Source organism: Typopeltis vanoorti, chromosome 6 (genome assembly GCF_054136105.1).
Source record: "Typopeltis vanoorti isolate ZY-2024b chromosome 6, IOZ_Tvanoo_1.0, whole genome shotgun sequence".
Taxonomy (NCBI): Eukaryota; Metazoa; Arthropoda; class Arachnida; order Uropygi; family Thelyphonidae; genus Typopeltis; species Typopeltis vanoorti.
In genome coordinates this window covers 147,375,095-147,388,583 of record NC_143554.1, presented here as the reverse complement: position 1 = coordinate 147,388,583, position 13,489 = coordinate 147,375,095, and the positions used below count along the sequence as shown (strand labels likewise).

General features: G+C 35.1%; 1 protein-coding gene across 1 annotated transcript; it reads right to left on the bottom strand.

Annotated features, from left to right (window-relative positions):
- Positions 1–417: 417 nt before the first annotated feature.
- Positions 418–11,860, bottom strand: LOC150106058 (BTB/POZ domain-containing protein 6-like). The gene is made up of 3 exons (XM_090393805.1): positions 11,840–11,860; positions 2,720–2,952; positions 418–1,406 (listed from the first exon to the last, which is right to left on the bottom strand). The coding sequence occupies exons 2-3, from the start codon at positions 2,944–2,946 to the stop codon at positions 1,349–1,351; spliced, it is 285 nt and encodes a 94-aa protein (XP_090249931.1). The 5' UTR covers positions 2,947–2,952; positions 11,840–11,860; the 3' UTR covers positions 418–1,348.
- Positions 11,861–13,489: the final 1,629 nt, after the last annotated feature.

Here is a 13,489-nt window from a genome sequence, read left to right as displayed (position 1 = left end):
TTCAATTACAATCATTAATACTTTTATGTGACAAAAATAGCTGCCATCTGAAACTTTAATGCTAATAGTATTTTACTTTGCCCTTGAATAGACATTACATACAGAGACACATTACACAAAAAATAAAATAAAATAAAATAAAAAACTGTTCAGACTGCACATGCTAATAATCTAAATATCATTGCATTCTGTTTTTTAACATTCTACTCTGGTAAATAACAAACGAGACTGCAAAGTATATTTTTAAAGACAAACGTTCAAAAAATAATAAGAAAACTTCAATTATATTTTATTTCCAATCGAACACAAAATTATCTACTTTACCAATATTAAACCCAGTTTTCATCATTTCACATACAAGTGAAAATGGAGAGACGTCGCTATCCACTGTCGTTCTGGTTGTACGCTAAATTTAAAATATGGGCCATTGAAGTGTTTCTTTTCAGTTATAGAAGAATCTGCGCACGTTATAAACTTATAATTATATATCGCAGTCATGTGAAATTTGTCTCCTTGCTTAATATATAATGCAGAAGCGTTACATTCATTACTAGCATTTTCAAAAATAATTTCCTCGGACTCAGAAGACGTCAGTGATTTAATACAGCATTTGTCACTGAAGTATGTATTTCCGTTATCCTCAACCTGAATTTTTATAAATGGCTTCACGAGTAGCATTGAACCCTCTAGAATTTCTACCGTGAAACGAACGTTGTTATCACTTAGCAAAGAGTAATTAACATCAACGGGGATTTCAGATATTGATAAACGTTTTCTGAAATCAAATATGTTCAGAGAGCACTTTAATCGTGGACGATATTTTCTCTCAAAGTTTAAACTGCTGCCAATAGAAGATGTCACCAATCTGTTCGTTATTTTAGTTTTTATCTTTTGGCAAAATAGAGGTCCAATCTCATCAAATGTGAATAAATCTCGTTCTCTCACATCAACAAGTTCTTCCAATGACATTACAGAAAACCTTATACATTTTAACAAAGGAGACAGCACGCTTTTCAAGTTTCCTTTTGTTTGCACTTTTTGTGTGTTAGCGAGGTGATTTACGCCCCACTTATAAATCGCATCAAATAAAAAGTATTCTGAGGGTAATGTCAATGTTTCTCTACGCACAATATCCTCTACGGTGTCTTTGTGAAACTCCAAGAAATCGGATGATTCAAGAATGGTTTTCGTGTTTCTATCAATAATGTCTACACATTTGTAGATCACTTGAGACAAACCCATGCTTTTGGCAAATTCGTAAACTATACAAACAAATTCTGCTTCTGCTGTCTCGTGTCGCGAAAGAAATTCTTCACTTTTCTTCTTGAGAAGTGGAATTTGATATTTTTCACACTTCCATCGCGGTGTCTATCGAAGGTATTGAAATTTCATCTGTGTACAGGTACCTGAAATGAAACAATTTTGGTAAACAATTATAAATCTGAATAAAAGAATCAAAAGTGCTCTTATTATTGTACATTTTGAATATTCACAGATTTCATATCACAACACTTTAGTTGAACATCTTAGTACTGGTAGTACATCTTAGTACTTCTTTAGTAACGATAGTTTTCACTTGGAAAGACCTAGTTCAGAATCCTATCAAGCAATACTACCTAATAATATACTGCGAGTTTAAAGTGAAGGATAGTTGGCCATTCAACTATTCTTCACTTTTATAGTGGGGTTAGTTGGTTAGTTATGAATACAAAACACGCATATGACTTGTAGATATATATGGAGATAAAAATATCTACGTATCATATCAGAGGATACAGGAGAGTAGGCTATTATAAAATATGAGCAAAATATGTCAAATAAGAAGAAAGGACTGATATCGTTAGTCGTTCCTTCTTATCCCTCATGTTACTGAGTATATATGTTACAATTTGGAGGAATTCTTAGAAACATAACAAAGTTCGCTGAGGAGTTCCCTCCATTTCGAATTCCGGAGTTAAATTATACTTGGTTCTCTGTGATTACATTTGAGTATCACTTGACTTTACCGCTTCCTACACAAATTCTGCTTGTGAGACGGTTTTCTATTATGTTTCGTATGTACTATGAGGCAGATATTTCGATTATACCTTTATTTTGTATATTATATGTTGCAAAGAAATTACTTATATTCTTTGAAAAATATGTATTTGTGGTTTCACTAACTTCCTAAAAATTTCTTTCAGGATGTTTTTATTGCATGTAAGGTAAGAGGTTAAGAGGTCTCTTGGAGTCGTCATAGATAGTCATCTGCAGAAACTGAGTACAGATGAAAAACAGATGCAATTAACTGACAAACGATATTGGCCTATTGTTCTTAATTACTGGTCTAAATCAAATCAGTCCATTTCTAACCAACTCAAACTTGCTTAGGTTTGAAAAAAGTTCCGGATTATATATGGAAGTAGCCATCTAATGATTTGATACGAGGATTTCAGCATTCTCATCACGACTGAAGAAATTAGGAAAAAAGCTGATTTATGCAAATGAATGTATAAAAAGAATTTGACCTTACAGACTTACATCATCAACACCTAGCGAAGAGATGCAGTGATACTATCTGGCAATCCATTTTCTAGCAAGTCAACCACAGCTCGTATTATGAACAAACTGCAACTGACTATGTTGTTTTCAAAACGCATTTTTCTTATGATTAGTAAAACAAAGTACTTAAATGAAAAAGATGATTCAACTATTAAATTAACAACAGGAAATGACTCACTTTAACATAATTTGGAATGCTTTCGGAGTGACATCTGGAATTTTGATCTCTGCATCCTCCCTCATCGGACCATAAAACATTGCAGCAAACACTGGACTAGCAATGGCGAGCAACAACTTATGGACTTCGGCTACTGCTCTGCATTCACCTTCCCCAACTATGAAGGTCACATCAGAATAGAGAGGGTCTTTCAACAAGGATTGAAGTCTTTCTTTCACTGTCTCCATATTTCGCTGAGGGAGAATATCATACGATAAATCATCAAGCGAATGTAATCTATACTTTCTTTAACGTACAGATATCATTTTGTTTTCTGCAATTTATATACATTTACAAGTAATGCATACCATGATAGGAAAAAAAAACTCCTTCGCTAAATATTCAATTATGACTAATTTTTGAATATTTTTGAAAAGATTTCAAAATACAATACGCTCGGAGGTAAAACCGTTTACATCTAAATCCCAGGAAATGTTTATTTTTATGAGATTTTTTGGTACTATCACTTTACTTTGTGTACCTAGTCTTGTGAATTTAAATCTTTAAAAAAAAAAAAAAAAAAACTTTCTTCGAAAACAAAGGATTCATTGTACTTTGCTTTCTGGCTTTTCAATTCTAATTTAATATTTTGAAAGTATCCAATAAGTAGAAGGGACGAATTACATTATTTTCTTCCTTACATTTTAAACCACTCCTTACACACATGTCGGCTCTAAAGTTTATGTTTCGGCAATGGGTACGTTTCATTTAAGGAAACATAAATCTCTACCGTATGAAATTACTTTAAAATTAGTTACTTCGATTCAACTATGTTCAAAACTACAACTAGAACCAATAAAACACTTGAACCCTACCTTCTTAGTCACGGATAAATATATTGATGCTTGTAGAGAAGTAATTTCCATGAATGGTTATGAAAACCACGTCGAATAATTCATTAACAATGCCAGTTATTGAATTTCTAATTTTTATGTTTCGTATCTGTTCAAATTGAGTTTATTTTCTTCAAAATCCAAACTAATTTGTCATCTAATGTAGGTATAGTAAGTAGACATCTGCGATGCGTATTTCCAAAGTGGACATTGCTTAATATTTTTAATATTAAAGCACATTGTGCTATAAAAAAAGCATTGTTTTTTCAAGTCTTTGATTGTTGACAGATCTTGCAATCAACGATACTGTAAGCTAAGCTGTGAAAGATATTTGCAACTTTTAGAGGTATGGGATCTGAAACGAAGAATCCTAATGCCCTGCAATACATACTGAAGGACAGCATATTGAAAAAGCTGTTTAAAAATGAAACGTTCAGTTGTCGGTTAGTAGGAATCACAGAAGTTAAATTTCAATTTATAAAAAAAAACAAAAACGAGGATATTTTGTGATTTTAAACAACGCTGTCAGCAAGCTTCTTTTGGGTGTCAAATTGATGCCCAGCATGTTCATAAGAGGAATTTAACATTGTGAGTTGCTATTTTGTTATCTATATAACAGGAGAATTATTTTCAATTTGAGATACATATGAAGACTTCAAAGTTTTTTATTATTCTTTCCACTGAGTTTATCTCTTTGAATAAGAGTTATTGCAAGAGAAGTCTTAATTTTCCAACACCCTCTGGATATAATTTTAAGAAATTAGTGTCTAGGATTTTCGACCATGCGGACCTGTGAGGGAAAAGTGATCCAAGGATGTGTGCTCTATATTCCCAGGAATATGGAGGATGCAAATATCAGTAGGTGTCCTCCCTCGATGAGTCCGAGACTCATCGAGGGAGGGCACCTATTAATAATAATATATAGACTTCAGTTCGATTCTAGTTGCCGACCGGAGGAACTTTTTCTAAGGCAATCTTCTACCAGTTAACGAGTTAGTCGATCTCTGGCACGGGAAAGTGGGATTTTTCTCCATAAACTCGGCTTTTTCATCCCGTAATCTCAAAAAAATCGACCGTAAAACCGGTATTAATTCAGACAGTAACATATCCTTTTAAGGGTAAGTTCAAGAGATGGCAGCACTTGCTTGGCGGTCTTTTCATCAGTGCCGGCTTATAATTAGAGTTATTCAAGGACCAGCAATCTCTAATTGTCTACCGGTTCAGATTGATCTGCCCACTAAGTCTACAAAACTATATATGATTAAAAGTCCTCGCCTACTCCCTATAAGGGAATAAAAATATCTTAGCTTATTATTATTATTATTATTATTATTATTATTATTATTATTATTATTATTATTATTATTATTATTATTATTATTATTCAGAGGGCTCTGTGTAGGCAGACAGATGAACGTACGCTGTACCGCTGCTCCAGGTTTTATAGTTTTAAACTGTTAATTAACTTATGTTTCTAACTTGAAAGTGCTACTATTTCATTCTACTAGTCACGCTGAAGACAGGGATGTTCAAATTACCAAAATCGGATAAGTAATATTCAAAGTTTCGGTGTTGGAAATTCATAGAGTGTACTGCAGTCACCAGCCAAAGAAGAACAAAGGACATCGCCATTTTAAAAGTCGAAGTATAGTCGTTAACGGGAAGAAAGGCTAAAGGTCACCGAGACAGCGAAGTTCAAGCAAAATGAGCTGCAAAAAATGCAATAAGCCATTAATCGATGAAGGGGACGGGCCGCAGTGTTCAGGATGTAACAAAAAACAACACTTCCACTGTTCAGGGATCTCAGAAAGCACTTAGAAAGTAAATGGAGCTGTGAAACGGACCGAATGGCGATGTCAACAGTGCCGTGAGAAAATGAAGAACAAAGACCGGACACCGAAGAAAAGTAGCGAGGCACATCAAGATAAGCCGCTTCCGGATCCTAAAATTATAGATAACTTTGATTCATTTAAACTCATGGTGAAAGACTTATTAAATGCACACATGGAACAAATTAACAAAAAATTCGAGGAGTATGAACATTACATACAGTTCAATAACGAGACCTCTGAAGAAATGTTTGGAACAGTGCGAGAAATAAAGACGAAATTAATGGTAGCGGTAGAAACGCAAGAAACACTCCAACGCGAAAATCAAGAATTGCGGAAAGAAGTAAACATACTCAAGTGTCAAATGGAACACATGCTACAAAAAGAAAGCAAAAAATAACTTCAAATTGAGGGAATAACGAAAGAAAATACAGAAGACTTAAGCAACATAATGCAACTGATCGGCAGCAAAATTGGAATTAAAATCGCAACCACAGATATCATCTACATCAACCGAGGCCCACAAAAAAATAAAGAGAGACCGCCACCAATCATCGCTCGTTTTACCAACAGAAATATGAGCGACTCCATCCTTACAACTAGCAAGAAAACAAGGCCGACAACAACGATCCTAACTGATAAGAAACTCCCAACACCAATCTATATAACGGAACACTGGAATTCGTACTTCAAAAATATTCTATACCAGGCAAGGAAGACAAAAACAGAGAGAAAAACTACAAGTTCCTGTGGACAAAGAATTCCCAGATATTTTTGAGAAAGAATGAAACACTCGAGTATACATAATTACAAGTGAATCCGACTTACACAGCCTACCAATAGATAACACTAACTTTTCAAATCCTTAAGAATAAGATTAGAACTCATTTAAAAACTATATAATGGAGATCTCAAACATAGGCGAACATATCCAGTCAGACAACATAATCTTCAAGGTCTTTGACTCTTTGAAGAAATGGTCAGACAACATTTCCACCAACACCAACTTCATAATCATACACACACAAACATCAGAAGTATAAAAAAACACTGGTTTACATTGATAACACAGCTCAATTATACCATGATAAACATAGATGCGCTAATACTGACCGAAGTTGCAGTAAACGACACAGAAATTTACGCATATAACATAAATAATTATCAAACCTACAACTTATGCAGACCAAACAGAAGAGGAGGTGGCATTGTGGCATTTATCAAAGAAAAATACAATGTGACTAAACAAAAACTCATTTCGAACATGCGGAAACACTAATTTTGGAAATCACAATTAGTCACAATGGTATCAAATACACAATGAACACAATATACAGACCCCCAGATAATAATCCGCTCAGTTTTCTTCACGAGATAGAAACATGGCTAAGCGGCATCGAACCGCGTACAACACATAGGCTCATCCTAATAGGAGACATTAACATAAATACGCTTGACCACGCTTCTTCAACAACTAACACATATCTTGATATTCTAAGTCAGTACAACATAAACCCTACCATTAACTCCCCAACAAGAGAAGAAATACTCAATAACTCACTAACACAATCATGCATTGATCATATCAATATACTGGCTCCCATCCATACATATACATCATCAGTAATTAACGTCAAAATTGCCGATCACTACTTTGTCTCAACTTCGTTTTATTATGCTTCCTATCCCCCCCCCCTCCCACCAGCACAAAAGTCGACAAAACTCGATCACACTAAAGAGCATTGTCGATAACCAAGTAAAAAATACAGACTGGAATTCCCTACTTAAAATAAACGATCCTGTAACATTATACGAGAATTTTCAACTAAAGTTCACAGAAATATACAAAAAAGCAACAAAACCTACACAAACGAGGCGACAAACAGACAACAATCCATAGATAAATGACGACATACTAAATACTATTACTGAAAAAGAAAATCTATGGAAAAAACATAAAAAGTCACCCAGTAACACACATTTACAAACCTTATACAAAAACACAAGAAATAAATTAACAACAAAAATTCGTAGGGCAAAAAGAGGCTACTACTTCCAAAAATTCATGGAATATAACGACAACATTAAGCAAACATGGGCCACAATCAACGAATTAGTAACCCGAAAAAAGAAAACTTCAGCATAGGATTTTATTGTAAAAAGCTTCGGTCAGGACACAAACCAAGAGGAACTAGCAGACCCATTCAACCATGCTTTCACAAACAACATAACACAACTCAAAAAAGACAAACTACCAACGATCAACAAAAAACTACCGACACAAAGTCAACAACAAACGATGTATTTTCCACCCATAACAAAACAGGAACTGAAAGAAGCAATCCTAAACTAAAACCAAAGACCACTCCAGGAATACACAAAATAAGACTCACAGACCTTACACACTTTGAACAAATAAATCCAATACTCTTGAAACTCGTGAACATAATATTCGACACAGGCAATATTTCACAACAACTGAAAACTGCAGTAATTACGCCAATAATCAAACACGGCAAAAGAAATGATACTCATAACTGCAGACCAATATCTACACTACCAGTCATCTCAAATATCCTAGAAAAAATAACACACACCAGACTACAGAACTATTTACAGAAGTACAACATCATCACACAAAACCAATACGGCTTTCAGAAAACAAAAAGCACCATTACTTTATTAGAAGACATCGCCAACACAAACCAAGCTCTCGACAAAAACAAGTGCGCCGTCCTTATACTGCTGGACCTAACCAACGCATTTCACACACTTGGACACGACATACTACTCTTCAAACTATACTCAATAGGTATAAGAAGAACACTGCATACATGGTTCAAGAACTACCTCTCAAACAGTACACAAGTAACAAAAACAGGTACATGTCACAGTAGTAGTATAGAAGTAAAACAGTCTACCTCAAGGTGCCATATTATCACCCACTCTATTCAACATATACATTAATGATGTTCACAACATATCCATGAGAAGTCAAGTATTTCAATACGCAGATGACACTGCACTACTAGCAATCCACACAGACATTAACACAGCTCTCCGCAGAGCACAACAAGACCTAAACAAAATCACAACATACTTCCACCTAATCAACGGCACCAAAACACAGATGCTGATAATACAGACACCAAGAATCATAAGCCCCGCATCACTATCGATACATTGTCACACATACCGCTGCATTAACATCATAAATACCTGCCAATGTTCCGAAAGTAAACCTGTAACACACGCAAAATACCTCGGTCTCTATATAGATTCCCACCTTAAATGCACAAAACATATAGAATACCTACACACCAAACTCCGGATCATCGCAGCAAAACTCTTCCAAGTTAAAGAAATTATTCCACCCAACATAAAAAAAACTTCTGTATCACTGTATCTGCGAATCCCTACTCAGATACGGAATAACAGTCTATGCAAATACATCAAACAGCCACCTAACAAAATTAGAAACATTACACAGGAAAATCGTGTCAACAGTGATCTGGACACCTTACACGCAACAACCAATATCCGACAAGCACATGGCGATACACAGAATTCTGAGCATTAAAAACCTGAAACACTACATGATATTAACAAGGAATTACTTCAACATCATCTATCGAAACAACAGAGACACATATCGTATAACATGACCTACAACAACTCTCTACATCCCCACACCCTTCAATAAATCATACGCTTCTTTTGTGAGATCACATCACATACCCACGAAACTCAACACCCTACCAAGAAAGTTAAAACACGTAGATAACTGCAGAACATTAAAAATTGAACTCTGGAAAATATACCAACAAAGTTGAGAAGCCATTAACACTAATATACACATCACAAATCTCTAGCATCCAATGCCTACATCCCATACATAAACAGTAGCAACAACACAAACAGTGAAGGCTAAATCCCACTCTCTTCATAAAAGCTAACCCCAAGCTTCGAAGTAGGTGGGATTAACTTGCCTCACTCATCTACAAGTAATCCTTATAAGCAAATACAGAAATTTGTATGTATAATCATTCTTTGTCAAACTTAAAAAAATAAATAAATAAATAAAAATAATAAAATGTTAAAAAATGTTAATTAATAATTAAAAAAACATCTGTAATAATCATCATTATGAGTATTTTAATAATATACGTTGTAAACAGTTATTGTTATTATTATTATTTAAAAATCCTTTATGTAAGAGAAAGTATTTGTTATGCATAATTGTGTTTATATAATGCATGTAATTTATCTCAGAAATAATAATAAAAAAATTATTATTATTATTATTATTATTATTATTATTATTATTATTATTATTAGAATTCTAGAAATAAAATATACCGAGGTAATTCAGTTTGGAATTAAATCATAAAAAATCATTAAATATTACCTTTTTAAAAATTATAGTAACTGCTTTCTAATATTATCTCATCAAATAATACAGGTATCAACGAGATACCTGTATTATTTACGTGGATGTACGTGGATGTATGTATTTACGTAGATGTACGTGGACTATGTATCTCGGAATATGTTGAACCTAGAATTCCAACGATAACACGCTATTTTGCAATAAACAGAGTAGTTGGCATCTATTATCCTGCTGTTTTCAGTTTTGAATTTGTACACTTTAGTACGAGATAACGTTCGATGAGAAGTATAACAATTTTCCAATAGTCAGTATATACCTGTTATTTGAAGATATGGATCATTACATGTTTGTTAATAACACAAAAACAGTTCTACAGACAGTAGGAAGCAGTATTTCATCGAATTTACTTCAATACGGGTGATACGGAAACACGACGTGAACTCAGTGAATTCCAGAGAGGCAGCATCGTGGGCTGTCACATTGACGATATATCCATTCATGCCATTCCCATTCAACTGCTGCATCCAAAATTAACGATTAGAGATGTATTCAATAAACAGAAACGTTCTGATATCACTAGTGCTGGAAAACACTGCACTAGTGATTTCCTGCACTAGTGATGCCAGAACGCCGAAAATGACTGACAGGGACAGGAGATGTTAAAACAGGTGGCAGGCAAAAACCGGCAGCAGTCGGCACATACCATCCCATATGAGTTTCAGAAACCCAAAAACACCACATTCGCTCTAGTAGTGTACGAAATGAACTCCATTTACTGCGTTTCCTCGGGAAGAGCAGCGGAAGGCGAGCCGAACATCCTAACAACGAACAAGGCGCAATGCAATGAGCAATGAGCGTTTGAACTGGACAACGTGAATCCAGCTCAATACCTAGAAACGGGATTTTGGAGTGATGAATCAAGGTTCACCTCTTTCCTTTCTGACGGCAGTGGGTAGAGGCAGCCTAGTGAGCTCATGTTACAACAGTAAAGTTTGTTGGTGGAGGAGTAATGGTGTGGGATGCATTCTGCTGCTTTGGAGTGGGACTACTGGTAGTTGTCCATGAATCCAGCTCAGTACCTTGATATTCTGGATACTCAGGTGCTTCCTGCACTGTGTAGAGTTAATGTAACGGACCGGTCTTTCTATCAAGAAGACATGAATACCCCATGTCACAAACCTGCAGTTGTTATGGAATGGTATGAAGAGTTGGATGTTAAACGACTGTCCTGGCGTGCGTAGAGTTCTATCCTCCACTCCATCGAACATCTGTGGTACGAACTGCAGCGGCGATTGAGATCCAGAGCAGCACGTGAACGAGCTGTTGCTGAACTCAGTGTCCTTCCTGATGTCTGCCGCACATTGGTGGAAAGCCTACCTCAAAGAGTGTAGGAGGTGATCAAAGCCAAAGGTAGACGATATTAGGAATCGCCTACTAGTGTCAAGTGTCACTTGCTAAAGTGTCCGGATAATTATTAGTATAGACCCGTGCAATAATGATTAATATTGAAGTTAAATGGTGAAACTATTCGGTTTCTCTACATGTACTGCTTCAGCATCCGACACAGAGCTAATATTCAAAACAGAACCCAGAGTGACTAATGCAGCCAAATCCGATAAACGGTTCAGTTCAATTCCTTAATGCTAGTTTTCTATTACAGACACACGTACACATGCGCCCGTGTGAAAAACGAGATAAAAACATAAATCTTTTTCAACTTTCCCGATATGTTTTCGATGGCCACATTAAATCCTTAGCAAAGTGCATAATATTCTTTAATATAATGCAATATATTTTTCTAGGTAAGGTTGATTTTGTTATTGCGCAGTTGTTTCAAATACACGCTATGTATCAATGCACTTATTGAAATACATTCCTATGCAGATAACTTTTAAAACTGATAATTCTTTTATAATTTAATCTGAAATCTGAAAAAAAAACCCTCATAAATAGAGATTTCGATTAAACCAACATATTCGGTCTGTAATATTATTAATGGTAAAATAATACAGTCAAACTTTCGGCTTACCTTAAAAAACTGCAAACGTTGCTTGCACTATGAAGATCACATGTAAAATGCAATATTCCATTCAGATAACATAAGATAAAGTTATCTGCCTTCTCCTATTGTGTGATCCAAACACCACTAACTGATTACAGATAAAAGAAAAAAAAACACCTGTAACGTTAGAGAAAGGAAGAAGCTACGGCTAGCTTTGAAGCCGTTGTTTTAAACCAACTCAAAGCATTGGCTTAGATGGTAAGCTTTCTGTAGCAGTCGTGTGGAGAGGAGACTGCCACTGCTAAGCCAATCGTAAGTACTCATGAAAATTATAATTAACCAGAAATACATGAAAAATAAAAAGCAGAAAGTACTAAAAAAATGTTATATTGTAATCATTTCTTTAAAAATATTAAAGGAAGTGAGAAAAAGAAATAATGACGTCACAACCATCTCTGTGCATCAGGAAATTGTTATTAAAGCCTCATTATTATCATCTTCAAGATATGGGTTAGGACAATATCTTATATTTATTATCACTCCATTATGAGTTTAATTTATCTTTTTAACATTCCAGTATAATGGACTATTAAAAAGAACTCTTTCGGGTATTGCATGCGGGATTCGGAAGTCCCCCCAAGCATTTCTCCCAGGCATTTCTCCCCCAACATTCCGCCCGCAGGACATCTCTCCCCCTGTAGATAATGAGTAAGCCATAAAAATATAAATAATACACCTAATTTTTTAATAATTTAATTCTCATTTTTGAAAATCTTGGACTATTGTTTTGATTCTAGCAGAAATTCACCATACTTCTTGTTTCTTTGATTGTCTGAATTACTGCAATTATTTGTGTAATTTCGAAATTGTGCAGCTCTTGCTCTTGTTGTTTCTTTAAAGAATCAATCAATCGGTAAATATTTGGGAATAACGTAGCACAAGTTTCCTGAAATCCCCTGTGCCACCCCTCCATACCGTTGTTGGTACGTTGCTGATCATTCAGTGTGCGTGTGTAAACATTCCACAATTCGATGGCAAAAATGGGTAATTGCCCGCCTCTCCGTTGTCTTCTTCCAATATATGTATCTTCCAAGTAGTTTTCAATCACCATAGCTTCAGGGTGGAAGTCATCAGCTTCAACTAAATCTTCAAATGCTTGAATAATGTTAGCAGGGGGAATAACTGCCAATGACGGAATCATTCGAATTCGACGAGCAAATTTATGGTCGTCATATTGATGTTCTTTCGTATTGAGCTTTTACACCTTAATTCTGTACCTTTCGCCAAAAGCTTTAGGAAAAATGAAAAAAAAAACGGTATTTACAATACCAGGAAATTCTTGTTGGAAAGCTTGCAACTTTGTTCGAAATCTGTCATAAGTCGCTGCGGTTGGAATTGTACATTTTTAACTTTTTGAAGGAATTTGACGTATGTGGCACGAGTTTTGTTTGGCAGAAGAGCGTAGCCCACTGGAATAATGTATTGAATTGAACTACATGAATTGTATAAAGCTGCTGGAAATGCGTGGGTCTGTGCTAAAAGTTGCATCAGAAAACCACTCCTTGCTATGCACTAATAACTGAAGATTGTTACTAGTGGAAAAAATAAGTATGCGAACAGGGAGCAATTCGCCCTGAGAATCATAAATCAAAAACTGTTGTACATTGACATCGATAA

Coding starts and splice junctions, on each gene's coding strand:
- LOC150106058 (XM_090393805.1), bottom strand. CDS start 2,946: ATGGAGACAGTGAAAGAAAGACTTCAATCCTTGTTGAAAGACCCTCTC. Junction 1,407..2,719: donor GCATTCCAAATTATGTTAAA/GTGAGTCATTTC, acceptor GTTTCATTTCAG/GTACCTGTACACAGATGAAA.